The sequence below is a fragment of the Heptranchias perlo genome, chromosome 2, assembly GCF_035084215.1.
Source record: "Heptranchias perlo isolate sHepPer1 chromosome 2, sHepPer1.hap1, whole genome shotgun sequence".
Taxonomy (NCBI): Eukaryota; Metazoa; Chordata; class Chondrichthyes; order Hexanchiformes; family Hexanchidae; genus Heptranchias; species Heptranchias perlo.
The window spans coordinates 155,159,123-155,185,377 of NC_090326.1; the positions used below are offsets into that span (position 1 = coordinate 155,159,123).

The following is a 26,255-nucleotide window of genomic DNA, read 5'->3' on the forward strand; positions in this document are numbered from 1 at the left end:
GACCCCCAGGATGTTGATGGTGGGGGATTCGGTGATGGTAATGCTGTTGAATGTCAAGGGGAGGTGGTTAGACTCTCTCTTGTTGGAGATGGTCATTGCCTGGCACGTGTCTGGCGCGAATGTTACTTGCCACTTATCAGCCCAAGCCTGGATGTTGTCCAGGTCTTGCTGCATGCGGGCTCGGACTGCTTCATTATCTGAGAGGTTGCGAATTGAACTGAACACTGTGCAATCATCAGCAAACATCCCCACTTCTGATCTTATGATGGAGGGAAGTTCATTGATGAAGCAGCTGAAGATGGTTGGGCCTAGGACAATGCCCTGAGGAACTCCTGCAACAATGTCCTGGGGCTGAGATGATTGGCCTCCAACAACCACTACCATCTTCCTTTGTGCTAGGTGTGACTCCAACCACTGAACAGTTTTCCCCCTGATTCACACTGACTTCAATTTTACTAGGGCTCCTTGGTGCCACACTTCGTCAAATGCTGCCTTGATGTCAAGGGCAGTCACTCTCACCTCACCTCTGGAATTCAGCTCTTTTGTCCATGTTTGGACCAAGGCTGTAATGAGGTCTGGAGCCGAGTGGTCCTGGCGGAACCCAAACTGAGCATCAGTGAGCAGGTTATTGGTGAGTAAGTGCTGCTTGATAGCACTGTCAACGATACCTTCCATCACTTTGCTGATGATTGAGAGTAGACTGATGGGGCGGTAATTGGCCGGATTGGATTTGTTCTGCTTTTTGTGGACAGGACATACCTGGGCAATTTTCCACTTTGTTGGGTAGATGCCAGTGTTGTAACTGTACTGGAACAGTTTGGCTAGAGGTGCGGCTAGTTCTGGAGCACAAGTCTTCAGCACTACAGCCGGGATGCTGTTGGGGCCCATAGCCTTTGCTGTATCCAGTGCACTCAGCCGTTTCTTTATATCACGTGGAGTGAATTGAATTGGCTGAAGGCTGGCTTCGGTGATGGTGGGGATATCAGGAGGAGGCCGAGATGGATCATCCACTGAGCACTTCTGGCTGAAGATTGGAGCAAATGCTTCAGCCTTGTCTTTTGCACTCACGTGCTGGGCTCTGCCATCATTGAGGATGGGGATGTTCACAGAGCCTCTTCCTCCCGTTAGTTGTTTAATTGTCCACCACCATTCATGTCTGGATGTGGCAGGACTGCAGGTTGATTGTGGGATCGCTTAGCTCTGTCTATAGCATGATGCTTCCGCTGTTTAGCATGCATGTAGTCCTGTGTTGTAGCTTCACCAGGTTGGCACCTCATTTTTAGGTACGCCTGGTGCTGCTCCTGGCATGCTCTTCTACACTCCTCATTGAACCAGGGTTGATCCCCTGGCTTGTTGGTAATGGTAGAGTGAGGAATATGCCGGGCCATGAGGTTACAGATTGTGCTGGAATACAATTCTGCTGCTGCTGATGGCCCACAGCGCCTCATGGATGCCCAGTTTTGAGCTGCTAGATCTGTTCTGAATCTATCCCATTTAGCACGGTGGTAGTGCAACACAACACGTTGGATGGTGTCCTCAGTGTGAAGACGGGACTTCCTCTCCACAAGGGCTGTGTGGTGGTCATTCCTACCAATACTGTCATGGACAGATGTATCTGTGGCAGGATAATGGGTGAGGACGAGGTCAAGTAGGTTTTTCCCTCATGTTGGTTCTCTCAGTACTTGCCGCAGGCCCAGTCTGGCAGCTATGTCCTTGGCCAGCTCGGTGAATAGTGGTGCTACCGAGCCTCACTTGGTGATGGACATTGAAGTCCCCCACCTGGAGTATATTCTGTGCCCTTGCTACCCTCAGTGCATCCTCCAAGTGGTGATCAACATGGAGGAGGACTGATACATCAGCTGAGGGAGGGTGGTAGGTGGTAATCAGCAGGAGGTTTCCTTCCCCATGTTTGATCTGATGCCATGAATCTTCATGGTGTCCAGAATCAATGTTGAGGATTCCCAGGGCCACTCCCTCCTGACTGTATACCACTGTACCACCACCTCTGGTGGGACAGGACATACCCAGGGATGGTGTTGGAAGAGTTTGGGACGTTGGCTGAAAGGTATGATTCTGTGAGTATGGCTATGTCAGACTGTTGCTTGACTAGTCTGTGGGACAGCTCTCCCAATTTTGGCACAAGTCCCCAGATGTTAGAGAGGAGGATTTTGCAGGGTCGACTGGGCTTGGTTTGTCTTTGTCGTGTCCGGTGCCTAGTGGTCCGACGACAGGTGATCCGTCCGTATCGATTATATTAGCATAAAAATAGGAAAGAATATTCTGCTGAACTAAAGCTATTGACATGAAACTATTATTGCATAGAATTACATAGATTTTACAGCACGGATGCAGGCCATTTGGCCCAACTGGTCCGTGCCGCTGTTTATGCTTCATACGAGCCTTTGCCCACCCTTCTTCATCTAACCTTATCAGCATATCCTTCTATCCCTTCTCCCTCATGCGTTTATCTAGCTTCCCCTCAAATGCATCAATTGCTGAATTTGAATATGCTCATTAAAAATGACTGGATGAGCAGATTGCTTTCTGGCACTGTTGCTTTCACTGGTTGAGTATTAGGGCAATGTGGTCTTTGACTGCTGTTCAGGAGCCCAGGAGTTCACAGAGCCTGTGTCATCCTTCTGATTTAGGAAAATGTGCACAAAGTACAATGTAAAAATGGAGCTCCTGCAGCATAATCCTGTAGTGCCCAGGAGGCAGGTATTGATGGTTTCTATGTGGGACCTGAGCTCGAGAAATTGAGGTGATTTCAGGTCCATGTAAATGTGGCTTTAGCTAGAGCAAAGGCAATTGAAAAAGAGAGAGAGAGAGGCAAAGACCTTTCTGCAGCTCCCAATTATATCAAGGTTGGTGGTTTTGCAGAAAAAAAATGATGCTTTCTTCCTTACCTGAATGTGCGGAGGTGCCAGTTGGTGAGGCTGAGGCCGAGTTTTCACCTGGATGCGGTGGTACTCCTGCAATAGCAGATGGCGCAGTTGGTGCGACTGAGGCCGAGTTTTCACCTGGATGCGGTGGTACTCCTGCAATAGCAGATGGCACAGTTGGTGCGGCTGAGGGCGAGTTTTCACCTGGATGCGGTGGTACTCCTGCAATAGCAGATGGCGCAGTTGGTGCGGCTGAGGGCGAGTTTTCACCTGGATGCGGTGGTACTCCTGCAATAGCAGATGGCGCAGTTGGTGCGGCTGAGGGCGAGTTTTCGCCAGGATGCGGTGGTACTCCTGCAATAGCAGGTGGCGAGGAATTTTCATTTGAAAGTGAAACCTGGACATCACCACAAAACAGATACATTTATAAAACTGCAATACAAGTTTTTTTTTAAAGTTCATGCTCCCAATATTAATGTTACTTCTCATTTTAATCTTCTTCTCTCATTATGTCATTAAGTGCGCTCCATTAGATGGAAGGGCAGAAGCTCATGCCCACGGTTAGTGCTCCTCTGTCACCGTTGACAAATGATAAGCGTGTGTGAGTTGGACCCATCCCTCCCTTTTGTCCACTCACCCCTTCCCCTGACACCAGATACTAATATCTGGTTAGTGATACTGGTTTGGTAATGGTGCTATTATCTGGTTAGTGATACTGGTTTGGTAATGGTGCTAATATCTGGTTAGTGATACTGGTTTGGTAATGGTGCTAATATCTGGTTAGTGATACTGGTTTGGTAATGGTGCTAATATCTGGTTAGTGATACTAGTTTGGTAATAGTGCTAATATCTGGTTAGTGATACTGGTTTGGTAATAGTGCTAATATCTGGTTAGTGATACTAGTTTGGTAATAGTGCTAATATCTGGTTAGTGATACTGGTTTGGTAATGGTGCTAATATGTGGTTAGTGATACTGGTTTGATAATGGTGCTAATATCTGGTTAATGATGCTGGTTTGGTAACAGTACTAATATTGGGATGGTGATACTGGTTTGGTAATGGTGCTAATATCTGGTTAGTGATACTGGTTTGGTAATGGTGCTAATATCTGGTTAGTGATACTAGTTTGGTAATGGTGCTAATATCTGGTTAGTGATACTAGTTTGGTAACAGTACTAATATTGGGATGGTGATACTGGTTTGGTAATGATATTAATTTCTGGTTGGTGATACTGGTTTGGTCACGGTACTAATATTGGGTTGGTCATACTGGCTTGGTAATGGCACTAATATTGGGTTGGTGATTCTGGTTTGATAACGGTACTAATATTGGGTCAGGTAGCACATACAGTGGCCTTGTACCATTGCCAGTCCAGCAACTGCACCACGAGAAACACTGGCACAAATCATCTTCAAAACCAGAGCGTAGCACTCATCAACTTTGCCACGATCCAATTCCTAGGCCGATTTGTTTTTAGTGAGTAAATGGGGAATTTTCTTTTCTAATCAACTGGAGTAGCCAGATTTAGTGGTGTGAAGGCAGGCACCAGCTCATGGTGTCAGGCCCCCTGAAATCCAAATTAAAATAAGGCCTCTGTTTAAAATGCCTCTGTTCACGACAGTATTCATTTCAATCAAGCTGCCTTGCTCAGGCGTAGACAAATTCATCAGCAACCCAAGAACCTTATTATTTTTCAATATCACATGTTAAACATGGCCTCGTTCCATCCTATCTCTGTATCCTCCTCCAGCCCTATTACCCTCCGAGATCTCAGCGCTCCTACAATTCTGGCCTCTTGCGTATCCCCGATTTCCTTCACCCCACTATTGGCGGCCGTGCCTTCAGATGCCTGGACCCTCAGTTCTGGAATTCCCTTCCTAAACCTCTCCGCCTCTCTACTGCTCTCTCCTCCTTTAAGACGCTCCTTAAAACCTACCTCTTTGACCCCTGTCCTAATATCTCTTTATGTGGCTCGCTGTCAAATTCTGTTTGATAATCGTTCATGTGAAGCGCCATGGGACACTTTACTACTTTACTACTTTAAAGGCGCTTTATAAACGTATGTCGTTGTAAACAGTTAAGTGAAAGTTCCTAAGGAAATAGTAGCCTGAGCTAGAACTCACTATAATTTGTAAAATGATCTATTCTTGCGTTTTTATTTTTACCTGACCAGGTATCCTGCTGTCCTCAACCTGTTCTGAGCTGTCCACTTCCATCAATCTAGCGAGCATTTCTCTTCTTGTGTTTTCCGCTGCTATCCTTTGCTGTTGAGTTCTCTGTTTGAAATCGGGAAGTAAACATTGGTTAATTTAATTGACTTTACTTGAGAAGGATAACTGATATGAGAGGTTGTGAATAACAGTCACATATTCTGGCTCATGGAGCTGTAGGAGTTTATTAGTCTAAACTATCTGAGTCCATATGAAGAAAAATCTGTAATAGTTTTCAAGTTTGCGTGCACGGCTCTGTGAAAGGCCTCAAGGGTCATGAGAACTGTGATAAGGCGAGCAGAAATGGCCAACATTGGAATGAGAAAAGCGCATTCTTGTCACCAATGAGCCATGGTCCAAGGTGTTCCCCTGGCAGCTGTATGTATAAAAGTTGATTTACATTCATTTTTGGCACAATTATGCAAGAGTCATTGTGAACACAAAGAAGGAAGAAATAATGGTGTTCAGGTCAGCCTAGGGCTGTGTCCTCAGGTATTTGAAGCTGCATAAAGCTGTATTTATGCAGAGTCTGAACTGTCTCTAACTTTTCCCTTCTCATAGATGTATACCTCTGAATCCCACGAGAGGGCTGCCCCGGACGAGAGCCATCAATTTTGCAGACGAGGATCTTCAAGTCCTGTTGGATGAGGTGGAAGGGAGGAGCCATCAACTCATCAGCTCAGCAACAGCACCGTCTTTTCATGTGAGGTGAGGAAGTGGGCATGGGCTGAGGTCGCAGAGGCACTGAGCGCCTCCTCAATCTTGCCCAGTATGGCGCAGCATGTGCCGGAAAAAGTTTAATGACTTTACTAGAGCAGGGAAGGTAAGAAACTCTACGATGCCGAGACTTTCTCCCACGTGTAATCTGGTCGTCACACTCAGGCGAAACAAGCTGAGTAGTTACCTGTCGGCTAGACCCCAACCCCCATACCCCCCTCCCAATAGATGCAGACCAGAAGCTCCTTCAATTACTCCACACACCTAAATCTTTTGCATTTTTGTCTTTGTATATATTTGTGGAGATCGAAAAGACTGAGGGAGATAGTGAGAGGTGGTATGTGAGGCTGACCTATTGACAAGGCTCTGTGAAGTGACTTCAGGAGGACAGATACATTAGTACATTAGTCAGGTAGATGGCAGGTGATAATTAATGCAGAGAATTGTGAGGTGATGCATTTTGGCAGGAAGAATAAAGAAAGGAGATACACACTAAATGAGAAAACTTTAAAAGGAGTTGAGGAGCAAAGAGAAAGAGACTGAGGGGTTCAAATAGATAAATCTTTAAAAATAGGAGCATTAAATTGCTAAACTGTTTTAAAAAAGCACATGGATCTTAAGAAGGATGTAAAGTCTATGGAGGGGTGTGGAAGAGATTCATTAAGATAATACCAGGGATGAGAGGCTTTAGTTATTAGGAGACACTAGAGAAACGGGGGCTTTTTTTATTAGAAGAGAGAAGGTTGGGCACCTGGTTGTTCTTCGAGCTGGCGCGGACACGATGGGCCGAATGGCCCCCTTTCTGTGCTGTATCTTTTCGATGGTTCTATGGTTCCAAGATTAAGAGGAAATCTAATAGCGGTGCTTAAAATTATGAAAGGTTTTGATAAGATATATCAGGAAAAACTATTTCCACTGGTTGGTGTGTCAGTAGCTAGAGGACATAAATGTAATATCTTCACTGAAAGAATAGAGAGAGAGGTTCAGAGAATTTGCTTGTTTTTATGCAGAGGGTTGTTAGAATGCCTTACCAGAAACAATGGTGGAAGCTGAATTTATGATAGCTTTTAAAAGAGAAGTGGCCAAATACTTGATAAAGATTTAAAAGGGTATGTGGAAGGGCTGAGCAATGGGAGAGAATGGAACTAAATGGATAGCTCTTTCAGCCAGCAGCATCGCCGGTGTTAACGGGGCTGTAAGGCTAATTACCCCATTTTGGGGCCGATATCTTTAACAGCAGATGAAGGGAGTGAAAATCGACCCCTACGATTCTATAAAGGGCCAACTTCTTGAGCCTGTTCCTAAAAATTATTATGTCCTTAGTTGTCGGATTGCCCTGTCTTAAAAAATAAAAGTACTAACCTGTCTCTTTTCTCCAATATATAACTTGGCCTTCTCAATGTCACCTCCAGTGGCTCGCAATCCAAGCCGTGCTTCCCGAGCAGTAAACCCTTGATTCGTAAGGTAGGCCACATCATAATCATCCACCAACAGCCCCTTCAGTAGGTCTTCCGCCTAAATATAGATGGACAAGAGACAAACAGCTGGTTCAGCGGATTCACCAGTATTGATCTCAATAAAGGTTCGAGCCTCAGTGGTGTAATCTGGGCTGAGCACTTGAACTGACACAGATGGATTGAGTACAGAAGGTCCAATTTTTTATTACTGGTCAGCTCTACGACTGTAGTGTTTTTAACAACAAAAAAAAGAAAACCTTAAAGAGAAAGACTTGCATTTATATAGTGCCTTTCACAACCTCAGGATGTCCCAAAGCGCTCTACAGCCAATTAAGTACTTTTGAAGTGTAACGACTGTTGCAATGTATGAAACGCGGCAGCCGATTTGCAAGGTCCCGCCAACAGCAATGTGATAATGACCTGATAATTTGTTTTAAAAACAGAAAATGCTGGAGAAGCTCAGCAAATGAGGCAGCACCTGTGGAGAAAGAAACAGAGTTAACGTTTCAGGTCGAAGACCTTTCGTCAGAACTGGAAGACAAAAAGTCTTCAACCTGAAATGTTAACTCTGTTTCTTTCTCCTCAGGTGCTGCCTGACTTGCTGAGCTTCTCCAGCATTTTCTGTTTTTATTTCAGATTTCCGTAGTATTTTGCTTTTGATATGATTTGTTTTAATGACCTTGGTTGAGGGATAAATATTGGCCAGGACACCAGGGAGAACTCCTCTGCTCTTCTTTGAAATAGCACCATGGGATGTTTTACATCCATCTGAGAAGGCAGACAGGGCCTCGGCTTAATATCTCATCTGAAGGATGGAGTCTCTGACAGTGCAGCACTCCCTCAGTACTGCACTGAAATGTCAGCTTAGATTATGTGCTCAAGTCTCTAAAGTGGGACTTAAACCCACAACCTTTTACCTCAGAGGCAAAAGTGCTACCCACTAAGCCACAGCCGACACCTACATGAGACCAATAATGCCACAGCAACTATCTGAAAACGCTGCAGCCCATCCCAGAAGCGGTTGTGAGGAGGGGGGGGGTGGGGAGTGAGTGGGGGACCAGTCGAACAGCTCCCATTGCATTTCCTACCCAAATGTGCTTGAGTTTCTCCCGGGAGCTGGTGCAACCTGAGCGGGAAAATCTCGGCCTGTACGTCAAGGCTCATAAAAATAGGGAAGGTGGCTGCATTGAAAGTACTTCCCCATGAAGTGCTCTTTGCATATTTAGTTCCGTTTAAAAGAATATTTCTGTGCAGTGAATGAAAAAATGGAAATTTTAAAATCTTTTCCATCTGCATTTATTGTATTAATATTTCCCTTTACTTTATGGCCGAATGTAACTATTTTTCCCCCCTCAAATTATAGTCACATCATGGGGGTGAATTCCTCTTAAAAAAGGAGATGACCATTTTTCTCCAAAACTCGGCCCGCGAATTAAATTGCATTCTCAGAAATTGTGTGCTTCAAACTCCTACTAAAAATTACATAATATTTATAGCACAGGAACAGGCCATTCAGCCCAACTGGTCAATGTCAGTGTTCATACTCCACATGAGCCTCCTATAATCCTATCAGCATGTTGGTTGGGTCATTATTACAGAAAAAAGGATTCTCACGCTTTCTGTTAAAAGAAGGATTTCTCCTCATGCTGTCATTTTTTTAATCTACCAAACCACAGAAAGTTAAAAGCAGCAACAATATATTGGATGAGCAGAAACTTTCTCCAATTAAATATTGGGAAGACTGAAGCCATTGTCTTTGGTCCCTGCCACAAACTTCGTTCCCTAGTCACCGACTCCATCCCTTTCCCTGGCCACTACCTGAGGCTGAACCAGACTGTTTGCGATCTTGGCGTCCTATTTGACCCTGAGATGAGCTTCCGACCCCATAATGGCTCCATCGCTAAGACCGCCTACTTCCACCTCCGTAACACCGCCCGTCTCCGCCCCTGCCTCACCTCATCTGCTGCTGAAACCCTCATCCACGCCTTTGTTACCTCCAGACTCGAGTATTCCAATGCTCTCCTGGCCGGCCTCCCATCTTCCACCCTCCATGGACTTGAGCTCATCCAAAACTCTGCTGCCTGTATCCTAACTCGCACCAAGTCCCGTTCACCCATCACCCCTGTGCTCGTTGACCTACATTGGCTCCCGGTCTGGGAACGCCATGACTTTTTTAGGAACAGCCTCCGTTTTAGAAAATCATTCAGTGATGATTTTCAAATATCGCCTTTCCATTTTTAGATCTATTTTCCCCTTGCACCAATTCCAGATTGTGATGCCGAGCAGGCAGCCTATTTTCACACCTATGCCAGTGTTCCTATCACACTGAGAGTTGGGAGGTATCGGAGAGCCACCTATTTTGTCATGGCCAATATTTATCCCTCAGCCAACATGCCCAAGAACAGATGATCTGGTCTCATTGTTATTTGTGGGACCTTGCTGTGCACTAATTGGCTGCCGCGTTTGCCTACGTTACATCAGAGTGTACACTTCAAAAATAATTCATTGGCTGTGACGTGCATTTGGGCCTTACAAAGGTTGTGAAAGTTGCTATATAAATGCAAGTTCCTTCTTTCTTCTAGGTGGACTCATTCCCACTTGCCTATCTCCCATTGATGGGTCGACAGAGATCAGAGACTCACTGTATGCAGAATCACTGGCACAAACCCACACCAAACCATTCATTGCACAGCACACAACACGCCACCCAATGTGGTATTGGGCCATACACACCAGGAAGGTCCTTGGTCTGTGCTGAGGGGGGCTACAGTTGCACTCAGAATTTATGGGCTAAGGGGAGGAAAAACCAGCCTCGGTTTTCACTCCTGATTTGCTGGCAAGTGACCGGTGAGGACAGGACGGCGCTCAGTTCTGATGCCTATCATAGTCAAGTATTAGCCTAAACACTTTGGTGGTAATTTTAATCCAGCAGGCCGGGCGGGAGACCCACAGGATCGGGTGGAACGCTGCTTTTACAATGGAGAGTAAAATCGGGCGGGGTGTAAAACCAGCATTGCACCCGATCTCGTCAGTTTCCCGACGGTGGGTTAGGTTAAAATTGCCCCCTCGGTGTCTAGGTTCCGATATTAAAATTTTCATCCCTCCCTATCTCTGTAACCTCCTCCAGCCCTCCAACCCTCCGAGATCTCTGCGCTCCTCCAATTCTGGCCTCTTGCACACATCACCGATTTTCATCGCTCCGACTTTCATTCAGCGGCCACGACTCAGCTGCCTAGGCCCTAAGCTCTGGGATTCCCTCACTAAACCTCTCCCCCGCTCCGCCTCTCTCTCCTCCTTTAAGACTCTCCTTAAAACCTACCTCTTTGACCAAGCTTTTGGTCACCTGTCCTAAAATCTCCTCACGTGGCTCGGTGTCAAATTTTGTTTGTGAAGCGCCTCGGGATGTTTTACTACAGGCGCTATATAAATGCAAGTCGTTGTTGTTGTTGAAGAATGGCCTCTTGGCAAAGGTAGCAGAGGATACCCCAACCTACCCCCTCAACACCACTCCCCCTCCCCACCCCCCCAGCAAGTGTCAGTGCCTTCAGGAAAGGAGTGTGAACTAGGACAGAAAAATGCCTGGAGCTATAGATCTTAAACTGAAACTAAATATTTTACCTTGTTGAGGTTCTTCAGAGCTTCCTCCTCCATTTTGTTGAAAAAGAACCATACCCCCCAAAGGATGTACAGTCGTAGGAACAGAACCTTGTGTCTCCCATTGTCGTCCTGTAGAAAGAAAGGAAAGAATTCCTGAGAGGATATTTTTGAATCCGTTTCATTAAATGCTACTTCACAGGTGCATTGTCTGCAGAAGTGTTCTCTGGCAGATGTAAAAACATTCCATTGGTCCAGGACCTCCTCATATTGTGTAGAAAAGGGGAAAACCTGAGGAGTTCCAGGATTTCACATCCTTTAAACCTCCACCTGTCCTCGACAGAACTGTCCCCTCTTGTGTTTTTGTAATTAAAAGGATAGAAATTACTCTCAGTGGTGTTATCATAGAAGCCCTTTGATTCACTTCTACCAAATTCCCCGCTACCCTAAAACAAGAAGCAAAATATTGCCTGATAATCTGCATCCCAGAGTATTAAAAGAGGTAGCCATGGAAATAGTGGATGCATTAGTTGTCATCTTCCAAAATTCAATAGATTATGGAACAGTTCCTGCAGATTGGAGGGTGGCAAATGTAACCCCACTATTTAAAAAAGGAGGGAAGAGAGAAAACAGGGAACTACAGCCTAACATCAGGGAACATTCTAGAGTCTATTATAAAGGATGTGATAACAGGACACTTAGAAAATATCAACAGGATTAGACAAAGTCAACATGGATTTATGAAAGGGAAATCATGTTTGACAAACCTACTGAAGTTTTTTGAGGATGTAACCGGTAGAATAGATAAGGGAGAACCAGTGGATGTGGTTTATTTGGATTTTCAGAAGGCCTTTGATAAAGTCCCAATATTAGAGGTTAGTGTGCAAAATTAAAGCACATGGGATTGGGGGTAATATACTGGCATGGATTGAAAATTGGTTAACAGACAGGAAACAGAGAGTAGGAATAAATGGGTCTTTTTCGGGGTGGCAGGTGGTGACTAGTGGGGTACTGCAGGGATCAGTGCTTGGGCCTCAGCTATTCACAATATATATCAATGATTTGGATGAGGGAATTAAATGTAATATTTCCAAGTTTGCTGACAACACAAAACTAGGTGGGATCGTTAGTTGTGAGGAGGATGCAAAGGGGCTTCAAGGCGATTTAGACAAGTTGAGTGAGTGGGCAAATACATGGCAGATGCAGTATAACGTGGATAAATGTGAAGTTATCCACTTCAGAAGGAAAAACAGAAAGGCAGACTATTATTTAAATGGTGATAGATTGGGGAATGTTGATGTACAAAGGGACCTGGGTGTCCTTGTACACCAGTCACTGAAAGCAAACATGCAGGTGCAGCAAGCAGTTAGGAAGGCAAATGGTATGTTGGCCTTCATTGCAAGAGGATTTGAGTACAGGAGCAAGGATGCCTTACTGCAGTTATACAGGGCCTTGGTGAGACCACACCTGGAGTATTGTGTGCAGTTTTGGTCTCCTTACCTAAGAAAGGATATACTTGCCATAGAGGGAGTGCAGCAAAGGTTCACCAGACTGATTCCTGGGTGGGCAGGACTGTCGTGTGAGGAGAGATTGGGTCGACTCGGCCTGTATTCACTCGAGTTTAGAAGAATGAGAGGGGATCTCATTGAAACATATAAAATTCTGACAGGGCTAGACAGACTGGATGCAGGGAGGATGTTTCCCTTGACTGGGGGGGTCCAGAACAAGGGGTCACAGTCTCAGGATACGGGGTATGACATTTAGGACTGAGACTGAGGTGCAGCAGGCAATCCGGAAGGCAAACGGAATATTGGCCTTTATTTCTAGGGAGATGGACTATAAAAGCAGGGAGGTCATGCTACAACTGTACAGAGTGCTGGTGAGACAACACCTGGAGTACTGCGTACTGATCTGGTGCCCTTATTTAAGGAAGGACATACTTGCATTGGAGGCAGTTCAGAGAAGGTTCACTAGTTTGATTCCAGGTATGAAAGGGTTGTCTTAGGAAGAAAGATTGAACAGGTTGGGTCTATTCTCATTGGAGTTTAGAAGAATGAGAGGAGATCTTATTGAAACATATAAGATTCTGAGGGGACTCGATAGAGTAGATGCTGAGAAGATGTTACCTCTCATGGGGGAATCTAAAACTAGGGGGCATAGTCTCAGAATAAGTGGTCGCCCGTTTAAGATGGAAATGAGGAGGAATTTCTTCTCCCAGAGGGTCGTGATCTTTGGAATTCTTTACCCCAAAAAGTTGTGGAGGCTGAGTCATTGAATACATTCAAGACTGATGATGTCATCCAGACTCAAGTCGTAGTTGGCCTGTTCTCCATACACAGATGCGGCCGGACCTGCTGCGATTTCCAGCAAAAAAAAGTTATCTGTTTTTAATACAAACCCCAGCATCTGCTACATTTGACCCCGTGACCCCACCTCAGTATTCTTGGATGTAATGTTTCCCTGACTAACCTGTTTGAACACCATTCACTCCTTTGATTGTTGTGATTATCTCTCTGCCGAGGTGTGATAAAGGGCAGTTAGAAAGATTATCTGTAATCACCAGGCATTGTTCTCTGACTATATATGCTGTGTCTATAAGCATCTCATCACTTCACCTGACGAAGGAGGAAAGCTCCGAAAGCTTGTGATTTCAAATAAAGCTGTTGGACTATAACCGGGTGTTGTGCGTCTCCTTACATTCAAGGCTGAGTTAGTCAAATTTTTGATCAGCAAGGGAGTCAAAGGATATGGGGAAAGGGCAGGAAAGTGGAGTTGAGGTAAAAATTAGATCAGCCATGATCTCATTAAATGGCGGAGCAGGCTCGAGAGGCCAAATGGCCTACTCCTGCTCCGATCTCTTATGGTCTTATGGTCTTATGGTCTTATGAGGAGAACTTTCTTCACTGGGTACGGTAACATAGTGGTTATGTTATTGGACTAGTAATCCAGAGTCATGAGTTCAAATACTACCATAGCAGCTGGGGAATTTAAATTCACTTAATTGAATAAAAATCTGGAATTTAAAAAAAAACTAGTGTCAGTAATGGTGGCAGTGAAACTACTGGAATTGTTGTAAAAACCCATCTGGTTCACTAATGCCCTTTTGGGAAGGAAACCTGCCATCCTTACCTGGTCTGGCCTACATGTGACTCCAGACCCACAGCAATGTGGTTGATTCTTAATTGCCCTCTGAAATGGCCTAGCAAGCCGCTCAGTTGTAAAATCTTGCTATGAAAAGTCTGGAACTCCCAACCTAACAGCACTGTGGGAGAACCTTCACCACACAGACTGCAGTGGTTCAAGAAGGCGGCTCACCACCACCTTCTCAAGGGCAATTAGGGATGGGCAATAAATGCTGGCCTTGCCAGTGATGCCCACATCCCATGAACAAATAAAAAAAACTCAGATTGTGGTGAACTTGTGAAATTCTCTACCATAGAAGGCAGTGGAGGCCAAGTCACTGAATATATTTAAGAAGGAGCTAGATAGATTTCTCAACACAGATGGCATCAAGGGGTATGGGAAGAGAGTGGGAATATGGTATTGAGATAGAGGATCAGCCATGATCATATTGAATGGCGGAGAAGGGCCGAATGGCCTGTTCCTATTTTCTATGCTTATAACCTTGCATCATAACTTGATTACCCTGCAGCTACTGGCCCAATCCTGGTCCATAAACCTGCCCATGTTATGTGCAGATTCCTAGCTTTGAATTATTTAACGCTCCCCTTGCCCGTGAAAGATGTTGAATGAATGACCTATGTAAAGGTGTCCACCAGGTCTAGAAGAGTTGGGAATGAAGTCCTGGATCTACACAATTACAGTGGCCTAGTGGTTATCATACTGGATTAGCAGCCCAGACATTGAGAGTTCAAATTCCACCATGGCAAGTTATAATATTGATCCATAAATCTTCTAGTACCAGAACAAAAATGAATGTGTAAAAACCCAACTGATTCACTAATGTCCTCCTAGAAAGGTCACCTGCTGCCCCTACCTGGTCTGACCTACACATGATATCAGTTCCACACCATATCATAGAATGGTTACAACATGGAAGGAGGCTATTCAGCCCTTCAAGTCCATGCCGACTCTCTGCAAGAGTAGCCCTGCAAATTTTTTCCCTTCAAGTACTTATTCACAATGTTCCTAAAGTGCGGTGCCCAGAATTGGACACAATACTCCAGTTGTGGCCGAACCAGTGTTTTTAAAGATTCATCGTAACTTCCTTACTTTTGTACTCTATGCCTCTATTTATAAAGCCCAGGATCTCATATGCTTTTTTAACCGCTTTCTCAACCTGCCCTGCCACCTTCAAAGATTTGTGCACATATATCCCCAGGTCTCTCTGTTCCTGCATCCCCTTTAGAATTGTACCATTTAGTTTATATTGCCTCTCCTTGTTCTTCCTACCAAAATGTATCACTTTGCACTTCTCTGCGTTAAATTTCATCTGCCACCTGTCCGCCCATTCTACCAGTCTGTCTATGTCCTCTTGAAGTCTATCACTATCCTCCTCACTGTTGACTACACTTCCAAGTTTTGTGTCATCTGCCACCTGTCCGCCCATTCTACCAGTCTGTCTATGTCCTCTTGAAGCCTATCGCTATCCTCCTCGCTGTTCACTAAACTTCCAAGTTTGGTGTCATCTACAAATCTTGAAATTGTTCCCTGTACACCCAGGTCCAAGTCATTAATATATATCAAGAAAAGCAGTGGTCCTAGTACCGACCCCTGGGGAACACCACTCTACACCTCGCTCCAGTCCGAAAAACAACCGTTCACCACTACTCTCTGTTTCCTGTCCCTTAGCCAATTTCGTATCCATGCTGCCACTGCCCCTTTTATTCCATGGGCTTCACCTTTGATGACAAGCCTATTATGTGGCACTTTATCAAATGCCTTTTGGAAGTCCATATACATGACATCAACTGCATTGCCCTCAACTACCCTCTCTGTTGCCTCATCAAAAAACTCTATCAAGTTAGTTAAACATTATTTGCTTTTAACAAATCCGTGCTGGCTTTCCTTAATTAATCCACACTTGTCCAAGTGACTGTTAATTTTGTTCCGGGTTAACGTTTCTAAAAGTTTCCCCACCGCCAAGGTTAAACTGACTGCCCTGCAGTTGCTGGGTTTATCCTTACACCCTTTTTGAACAAGGGTGCAACATTTGCAATTCTTCATGGTTGACTCTTAATGCCCTCAGGGTAACTAGGAATGGGCAATAAATATTGCCTTACCAATGTCGCCCACATCCCAAGTGCAAATAAAACAAAAATAAACAGCGGAATGTTATCCAAGTAGAGTGCCATCTTGCACTCTTGGGCGCAAATGTTGATGCCTGGGTGAGCTGATACAACCTGCATTAGAGGTTCTAATTCAAGGGCAAACAACAGTGAGTGACAGAGGGGCACCCCTGCTGAAGGTTTTGATGCAAGAAGAAAGGATTTTACTGAGGAGAAATAGAGGAGTAGAAATTCGGTCTCAGGTGGTGTTGCGTCGGCTGCTCGTTATACCCAATAGTCGGCTCCACTGAATATTAGGTGGGGCGTAGAACAGGCCGCCAAAGTGGTACCACCCATTTTGCACTACCATCCGAGACAGATTTCTACCCCAATAAGTCTATTTAACATTTACGATGAATTATTACGAGGAATTTTCTGACAGGTGCTGTTTCTGTACAAACGCCTAATGAGCTTGTTCCAAATTCCTGTGTGTGCTTTTTTGTAATTCCTGCGTGTGCTTTTTTAAGATAATTAACAGGTTGGTGGAGATTGCTAACATAAACAGATGAGACAGCTGTCCAAGATGCCAATTGGCCAACAGCCTTAACATAACCAAGGGGCCTCAAATTTAGTAGCTTGGGAGCAGACAGGGAGTGAAAGCCGCCAGCTTCGGTTCTGAAGAGAAGCATAACAAGATAAGGGGAAACAGCCCCTCTCTGGTGTTGTAGGCCGATGATTGGTCAACCAAGGGGTATGACATCTTTAGAGCCACTCAATCACCCTTTATCGAGAAAATACATAATGTCTTACTGGTCACCTCACCCTGCGGAAAGACCCTGATAGGGTAAACACCTGTGTCAGTAACAGCCCCTGTGCCTGCTCCCAAAAGTGGCATAGAAGAGAGACCCCTTGTGAGAGTCAGGTGGTAGAGAAGAAAGGAAGACAAAGTTAGAAGTTGTAGAAGAAGCTATAGAGAAGAAAGAAGTTAAACGAACAGGACCAAAAGTTACGATCTCCACCCAGAGGACAATGGGGTAATATGATTCCTTGTTTTCTGATAATTACTGCTTAAATACTTACATGTATTGATCCCTGCTTTCATTCAAATAAAAGATCATCACTATAACCAATTGATGTCAGGTCGAAATACTTAAATCTCACACATACTAATTATTTGTAAAATAGCAGTCGGAAAATATACCTCTATATTCTTTATAAAGCAATTCTGGACCAACTACATGAGAAGAGATGTTAGACTTGATCTTAAAAAAACAATACAGCTCTAAAGTTAGGCCATAAGCCTAAGAAATAAAACAAACACCTTGGCCAAACCAAGCAGACTAAAGGTGAGACTGGCTGTGACTGTGCCAAATCCAGACAAATGAGCAAATACTTGCAAAAAAAAACATCAACCAACCTTAAATTCTTCAAGCCGTTCCATATTTTCTCCAAAGCAATTTTTGAAGTATTTCTGAGTATTTTCTAACTTTGATTTCGCGTCATTGAGGCTCTGAATTTTCTTCAGCTGAAGATAACACCAGACCACATCCAGATTCAGCGCTCCGTAGTTATCAATGCTGTTGAGATGCACTTCATTACACTCGCTAGGAAATACACCAAAACGACAAAAAGAAAGAAAGAACTTGCATTTATATAGCTCCTGTCACAACCTCAGGACATCCCAAAGTGCTTTGCAGCCAATGAAGTACTTTTGAAGTGTAGCTACTGTTGTAATGCAGGAAACACGGCAGCCAATTTGAACACAGCAAGGTCCCACAAACAGCCATGTGATAATGACCAGATAATCTGTTCTAGTGGTCTTGATTGAGGGATAAATATTGACCAGGGCTTTCCTGCTCTTCTTCGAAACAGTGCCATGGGATCTTTTACATCCATCTGAGAGGGCAGACGGGGGCTCGGTTTTAACATCTCATCAACAATGTAAGGAGAACCACTCTAACCGTTCTTTCACCTTAGGAGTTACTTAACTTTCCTGCTACTGTACGCAGGGAAGGTTGGTGCAAGCTGGATTTTATTATACTTTTTAACTCAGAGGAGAGGCTGATTTTCCTGTATTCCACCACTATTTACTGATTCTATGCCTGAGGTTTCTTGTACATATCATAATATCATAGAAGGTACAGCACAGGAGGAGGCCATTCGGCCCATCGTGCCTGTGCCGGCTCTTTGAAAGAGCTATCCAATTAGTCCCACTCCCCTGCTCTTTCCCCAGAGCCCTGTAAATTTTTTCCCATATACCCAACAGTTATTCCCCTGTGGCATTGCACGATGAGTGAAACTAAATGTAGTTGCCAGGTGATGCAGCTCAGTTCTATAGAGCATTCTATTGAATATTATATGGGGCATAGAACAGGCGGCCAAAGCAATGCCACCCACTTTGCACTACCATCTGAGACAGATTTCTATCCCAATAAGTCTATTTTACAGAGTGTAACATTTATGGACGTATTATTATGAGGAATCCAGGTGATGTAGCTCTTCCTGTATGATTCTATGATTCTAGAAGGCAGGGATAATTGGAGCAGAGCACAGAGATATAATTCAGTGCCATTTTGAAGTTGTACAATCTGTTCGTATTCTTACATAATACTTTGATTTTATAATATTTACAGTTAAAAAGCAAAATTCACGGCAATTTGGGAAGCAGGGGAGTAGAATAGAGTTGGTTAAAGCTGTTTCTCAGCAGCACAGGGTGATGAGCTGTGGGATGCAAAAGTGCGGTATTACAGCACTACCACTGGAGCGAGGATGTAATTACAGCATGACAAGTTTACATAGGCATTTGCCATTATAAATGTGGACAGAAGAATTTGTAATAAAGTTGACAAGAAATGTGTGCAGATATAAGATTTTGAATATATTATAGATTGATTAATACTTGCATTCAGGGCAGCACAGGTATTTGTTGAATTGAAGAACTGTATTGCTTCTGAGCTATATCTGCCCCGCATTTAATAAGAAATCTTTATTTTTCATGTGTCTGGGGGAATTAAGTTTTTTTATTTATCATTCATTCTCGGGATATGAGCGTCGCTAGCAAGGCCAACATTTATTGCTCGTCCCTAATTGCCCTTGAGTATGTGGTGGTGTGTGTGTGTGAGGATTGATTTATGAGAGAAAATTCATCTTGGTCCTCAAAGTGCTAGTCACAGGATTGCAGGTGTAGCATTCAGGTAGGCAACTCATTGCTTTGTTTACAATAAAAACAGAAGAATTTTTAGGAACAGGAAAAAGTCACTAGGTTCAATAAGCCACCCTCTTTTCAATATTTCACTCCAAACTACCTGTCTTCTTGCCAAATCTCTCATCCTTTCTCTTCATAAACACACTTAGTGAACCCAATTACATTGTCTGCTTTAATGGTGTTTCCTAGTGACTTATTCCACAGCTCTAGTACTTTGTGACTTCCTTTCTTACTCCTAATTTCCTTGTTTTAAAACTTTTGCCCCCTGGTATTCGAATCCTCCCCCCTATTGAACAACTTGCCTGGTTCAACTAGGTCAATATCCATCTTAATCTTGAACGCTACGAATTCATATTCATAAAAATGGGCAAATGTTTGTATTCAAGGTGGTAGTAGTGTAAGAGTTACAGTCTCCACTATGAAGAATGTCAAAGTTCTGATTTTTATAATAAAAGTTTTGTATGAAGATCAGGTTTTTTGAAACTTCAGAAACATTATTACTGTGAAGATCAAGCACACATAAGCATGGCTATCTTGATATAAATTGATAGCCAAGTTCCGCACCCATGAGGACGGCCTCAACCGGGATCTTGGGTTCATGTCACGCTACACGTTACCCCACCAGCGAACAAATGTTATCTGTTTTTAATATAATGGGTCATTTGCTGGCTTTCTCTGCCTTCCGGATGTTTCTGCCTCTCTCTGTTTTTTTTCCTGTTTGTTTTTTTGTTGAATGTGTATTCGGGGGTTCTGCAGGTGACACCTCTCTGTCTGAACACGGTGATTGCCTTGGCAACGGGCAGTTGCAGGGGCATTCTGTAAACACCATGTGTTGTTCTATATGTATAAATGCGTAGGCTTCGAGGAGCTCCTGAACATTTACCTGAGGAAGGAGGAAGCCTCCGAAAGCTTGTGAATTTAAAATAAAATTGCTGGACTATAACTTGGTGTTGTAAAATTGTTTACAATTGATATAGATTCCATTTGTTGTCACGGTCTTACAACCTTATAGTTATATCCACTTTCTCTTGGTTTTTGTGTAACTGTGGTGATGTATATTAAAAGTTTTACATGTTGCTCAAATAAAAAAAACATTTTTAATGCATGAAGAAAATGAAATTACCTGAATTTAATTTCTGCTAACTTTAAAAACTTGAGTGCTTGTTCATGGTCTCCTTTCTTCATATTGGATCTTCCAACTTCGTGCAGGACCAAGGCTGTTAGAATAACCTATCACCAAACAAATGTAAAGGACAAATTAACAACAAATGGCTATTAGGAAGTGTCTTTAAAGTATTGTCTGTCTGTGTAAGTGTCAGCCGTGGCTCAGTGGTAGCCTCTGAGTCAGAAGATCTGGTTTCAAGTCCCACTCCAGCGATTTGAGCACAAAATCTCGGCTAACGCTCCAGTGGGGTACGGAGATGGTGCTGTCTTTCAGAGGAGATGTTAAACTCCGTGTGACCCATGTGCCCTCTCAGGTGTAAAGTAAAAGTTCCCATAGGACTATTTCAAAGAACAGAAGGGGAGTTCTCCCCAGTGTCCTGCAAATATTTATCCATCAACCAACATCATTAAAAAAACTGATTATCCGGTTATTATCGTGTTGCTATTTGTGAGACCTTGCTGTGTGCAAATTGGCTGTCGCATTTCCTACATTACAACAGTAGAATTGCAGCTAACACTTCCAAAGTACTTCATAGGCTGTAATGTGCTTTGGGACATCCTGAGGTGGTGAAAGGTGCTGTATAAATCTTTCTTTTTGTTTTTTTAGATATGCTTACTGAGATTGTTGATGACATTACTAAGGATGAGACAGTGATAGCACAGTCCCCCGGCATTAGCAGCTGGTACTGTGTACTGAAAACAAGTGTCCTCTATAGCACTGGAAAGACATTTCTATTTCCAGGCATTTCCTTACAGCCTTCACGCAAAGACATCAAATGAATACACAGCCATGTTGAATCTATCAGTGTTGTGGTGTGAACTCATTTACCCTTGGGTATTGGAGTGGGATTTCCAAAGCTCACTTCACACAAGCCCTTATTGATGAAGCTTACCGTACCTTCAATTTTAAAACATTATCAATTTCAGAAACAAAATCCTCTTAAAGATTGTGACACTGCATTCTTTTCACCATTAAGGACAGAGAGAGAGAAAAGAACCAGCAAAAATAATTCCTAGCTAAGAAAATGCCAAGCCAGGAGCAATTTAAGCACTTGGAAGGTGAAATTTCTTTGAAAGCTAAATAGAAATTAAATGCTTTGCCCTTTTCAGTGCATTCTCTGGAAGCTCGGGATCATTTGAATGCGCTATAAGGAAAGTGTGGCCAATCAGAAAGAACTCAGAAGAATGCTACTTAACTAGCTTAACTGTCACTTCACTGATCAACAGGGCACTGTAGACTAATGTAGCTGGAAAGCACAGTGTCTGGGAGAAAGGGATGAACAGCACAACAGTGGAAACCTCAATTTACGCAGAAAGATCTGCAGATCATAGTCCAAGGCGTGAGAACTGTTCTGTGCAGTTCAAAGGGCAACCAAGCAATAACCAGGTAGGTGTGGGAGACTGTCACCCTGGCCGTTAACATAAAATTACAGAATAACAGAAGCTGATAGGATATCTGGAAGATGTGGCCGGCCAAGTGGAAGAAGTGCTAGTAGGTGAGCACTTTGGTGACAGTGACCATAATTCGGTGAGATTTAAGTGGTCATGGAAAAGGATAGGGAGGGGCCAGAAATAAAGGTTCTAAATTGGGGGAAGGCCGATTTTAATAGGATAAGGCAGGATCTGGCCAAAATGGACTGGGATCAGCTGCTTGTAGGAAAATCCGCATCGGAGCAATGGGAGTCTTTCAGAAGGGAGATTGAGACCATACAATGGCAACATGTTCCCGTAAAGGTCAAGGGTGGTTCCAAGAACTCCAGGGAACCTTGGATGTCAGGGGATATACGAGAATGGATTAGGAAAAAAAGGAGGGCTTTTGGCAGATACAAAAGGCTAAAGACGGAGGAAGCCCTAGAGGAGTACAAAAAGTGCAGGGGGATACTTAAAAAAGAAATTAGGAGATCAAGGAGGGGGCCATGAAATAACACTGGCGAGCAAAATAAAGGAAAATCCTAAGATGTTTTATAAGTATATTAAGAGTAAGAGGATGACTAGGGAAAAAATAGGGCCCATTAGGGACAAAAATGGCAATCTGTGTGTGGAGCCGGCAGATGTAGGAGGGGTTCTAAATGAAATTTTTGCATCTGTTTTCACTATGGAGAAGGACGATGTAGACATAGAAATACGGCAGGGGGACTGTGATATACTCGAACATATTAACATCGAGCGGGAGGAGGTATTGGCGGTTTTAGCAGGCCTAAAAATGGATAAATCCCCAGGCCCGGACGAAATGTATCCCAGGCTACTGTGTGAGGCAAAGGAGGAGATTGCGGGGGCTCTAACACATATATTCAGAACCTCTCTGGCCACAGGGGATGTGCCAGAGGACTGGAGAACCGCTAATGTAGTACCATTATTCAAGAAGGGGAGTAGGGAAAAACCGGGGAACTACAGGCCAGTGAGCCTAACATCAGTGGTAGGAAAATTATTGGAAAAAATTCTGAAGGACAAAATGAGTCTCCACTTGGAGAAGCAAGGATTAATCAGGGATAGTCAACATGGCTTTGTCAAGGGAAGATCATGTCTGACTAATTTGATTGAATTTTTTGAGGGGGTGACTAGGCGTGTGGATGAGGGTAACGCAGTGGATGTGGTATACATGGATTTCAGTAAGGCCTTCGATAAAGTCCCCCACAGGAGACTGGTCAAGAAGGTACGAGCCCATGGAATCCAGGGTGCCTTGGCACTTTGGATACAAAACTGGCTTAGTGGCAGAAGGCAGAGGGTGATGGTCGAAGGTTGTTTTTGTGACTGGAAGCCTGTGGCCAGTGGGGTACCACAGGGATCGGTGCTGGGTCCCTTGCTGTTTGTGGTCCACATTAATGACTTGGATATGAATGTAAAAGGTATGATCAGTAAGTTCGCTGATGATACAAAAATTGGTAGGGTGGTAAATAGCGAGGAGGATAGCCTCAGTCTGCAGGATGATATAGATGGGTTGGTCAGATGGGCGGAACAGTGGCAAATGGAATTTAACCCGGAAAAGTGCGAGGTGATGCACTTTGGAGGGACTAACAAGGCAAGGGAATACACAATGAATGGGAGGACCCTAGGCAAGACAGAGGGTCAGAGGGATCTTGGTGTGCAAGTTCACAGATCCCTGAAGGCGGCGGAACAGGTAGATAAGGTGGTAAAGAAGGCATATGGGATACTTGCCTTTATTAGCCGAGGCATAGAATATAAGAGCAAGGAGGTTATGATGGAGCTGTATAAAACACTGGTTAGGCCACAGCTGGAGTACTGTGTGCAGTTCTGGTCGCCACACTACAGGAAGGATGTGATCGCTTTGGAGAGGGTGCAGAGGAGATTCACCAGGATGTTACCAGGGCTGGAGCGCTTCAGCTATGAAGAGAGACTGGGAAGATTGGGTTTGTTTTCCTTGGAGCAGAGGAGGCTGAGGGGGGACATGATTGAGGTGTACAAAATTATGAGGGGCACAGATAGGATGGATACTAAGGAGCGTTTTCCCTTCATTGAGGGTTCTATAACAAGGGGACATAGATTCAAGGTAAAAGGCGGGAGGTTTAGAGGGGATTTGAGAAAGAACTTTTTCACCCAGAGGGTGGTTGGAGTCTGGAACTCACTGCCTGAAAGGGTTGTGGAGGCAGGAACCCTCACAACATTCAAGAAGCATTTGGATGAGCACTTGAAATGCCATAGCATACAAGGCTACGGACCAAATGCTGGAATATGGGATTAGAGTAGACAGGGCTTGATGGCCGGCGCGGACACGATGGGCCGAAGGGCCTCTATCCGTGCTGTATAACTCTATGACTCTATGATGCCTGATCTGTACCTCAACTCCATTTACCCACCTTTGCTCCATGTCCCTTGATACCCAAAAGTCTATCGATCTCAGTCTTGAAAATTTCAATTGACCCAGCATCCAAAGCCTTTTTGGGCAGCAAGTTCCAGATTTCTACTACCCTTTGTGTGAAAAAGTGCTTCCTGATTTCACTCTTAAATGGCCTAGCTCCAATTTTAAGAAGCCTGCCATTTTCTTAAGTCCCATTATTTTCTCCATTATCATTTTTAAACTTATATAATAATTCCAATAGGTTCCTCTGCTTGATTTATTTTTGGGTTCCCTTGTACCACTGGTATTTTGTCCTCCTCCACTACTGTGAAAATCGATGCAAAATAATTATTTAACAAGTCTGTTATTTTCTTATTATCCATTATAGTCTCGCCTGCATCTGTCTTTAATGGGCCCACATTCCCCTCTACCACTCTCTCCCTCCTAATCTGTTATTAAAAGCCTTTTCTGTTACCTTTGGTATCCCTTGTAAGTTTCTTTTCATAGTCCCTTTTTGCATCTCTAATCACTTGCTTTGTATCCTTTTGTTGCTTTTCATAGCTCTCTCAGTCTGCTAGTTTTCCACTTTTCCTTGCATTTGTGTAAGCCTTTTCTTTTAGCTTGATACTGTCTCTTACCTCATTTGTTGACCCTGGCTGCTTAACTGCACAAGTGGAGCCTTTGCCTTCTAGGGGTAGGTACTTCAATGTGCTTGGAGGCAGAAACCAGAGAACCACGACTGAGGGAATCAGAGACCCTTGTGGCAGTGCAATGTCCTGTGCTCAAAAAGAGCAGTGGCCGACATTAGAACCGGGCCTCCAACAGAGGCATGCAGCCAGAAGCACAGGAACAGGTGATTGCCTCTCCAATCAGTACCTGTCCCTCGCCTACAGCTGGATGAGAGGCTATTCCTGGCTCACAGGCAGGGCACATCTGGGGCTGCTACACATCGAGGTATGTAGACAACTGAGTCATCAGCAGATCTACAGGAGATTTCTCAGATGCCTTCACACCTATTCCTTCCAGTAGTACATCACCTAGGAGTTGTAGAGTAGAAATGTACAGTTCACTAGTCCAGGGATAGGCACAGCAACATATCATGTGAACACTTCAAAAGAAACGCATTGGCTGCAAAGTGCTGACAATTTGGTAAATTGCTGTATAAATGCAAGTTCTTTATTTCTTAGTAATATTCCGAAGATTTAGAGTTCTGAGAAGGTTTACTCTGTGTGCACATAAACACTCACCGCTCTTTCTTCTTCAGGAACCTCAATAATTTCCCCTTTTTGGTTTATTACTTTTAAATAGGGCTTTTCAAAATCTTCATCTGGAAACAAAACAAAAATGAGTCACTGCACAATTACTTCACTTTAATAACGAGCAAAACTTGCACCATAAAAGTATCCTGCAAGCACCCTCTGCACCTAGGATACCAGCCTACTCCTCATTCCCATTATTCTAGCATTGGTGTTCGTTCCTTCATGTATTTGGCCCTGGCTTCTGGGACTCCCTCCCAAAATCCCTGCATCTCGCACCTTCCTTCCTGTTTTCAGACTCTTTCACTGTGACCAGCTTCTCTTTTCCCCTCCAGGCTTTCTCTTCCCTTTTTCTTTTCTGCCCAGTGTCTATTTCTTCTGTAAAGAATCTTCAGATGTTGTTCTCTATGTGAGGAACACTTATACAAGTGTAAGTTGTTTTTAGGGAGCTTTCCTCAATGTTTAAACTGAAATCTTGAAAATCTGACTGACTCCAGGAGTGGAGCTGTCAGCAGCCTAAGAGTTAAATGTCTAATCATTGTACTGTTTGTTACATATCCAGAGACTTGAGAACAATATCTAGGCTGACATTCCAGTGCAGTACTGAGGGAGTGCTGCACTGTCGGAGGTGTCGTCTTTCAGATGAGACATTAAACTGAGGCCCCGTCTGCCCTCTCAGGAGATGTAAAAGATCCCACGGCACTGTTTCGAAGAAGATCGGGGGAGTTCTCCCCGGTGTCCTGG

General features: G+C 44.0%; 1 protein-coding gene across 1 annotated transcript in view; it reads right to left on the reverse strand.

The window, feature by feature from the left end:
* The window catches only part of LOC137332461 (NEDD8 ultimate buster 1-like), a 117,924-nt gene that overhangs the window by 77,206 nt on the left and 14,463 nt on the right, over positions 1-26,255 (reverse strand). Inside the window, exons 6-12 of the mRNA XM_067996326.1 lie at positions 25,503-25,582; positions 20,419-20,525; positions 17,508-17,694; positions 10,887-10,994; positions 7,174-7,326; positions 5,050-5,160; positions 2,907-3,279 (exon numbers count right to left, since the gene is read on the reverse strand). Of these exons, the coding sequence (XP_067852427.1) occupies positions 2,907-3,279; positions 5,050-5,160; positions 7,174-7,326; positions 10,887-10,994; positions 17,508-17,694; positions 20,419-20,525; positions 25,503-25,582 (1,119 nt within the window). The remainder of the gene's footprint in view (positions 1-2,906; positions 3,280-5,049; positions 5,161-7,173; positions 7,327-10,886; positions 10,995-17,507; positions 17,695-20,418; positions 20,526-25,502; positions 25,583-26,255) is intronic.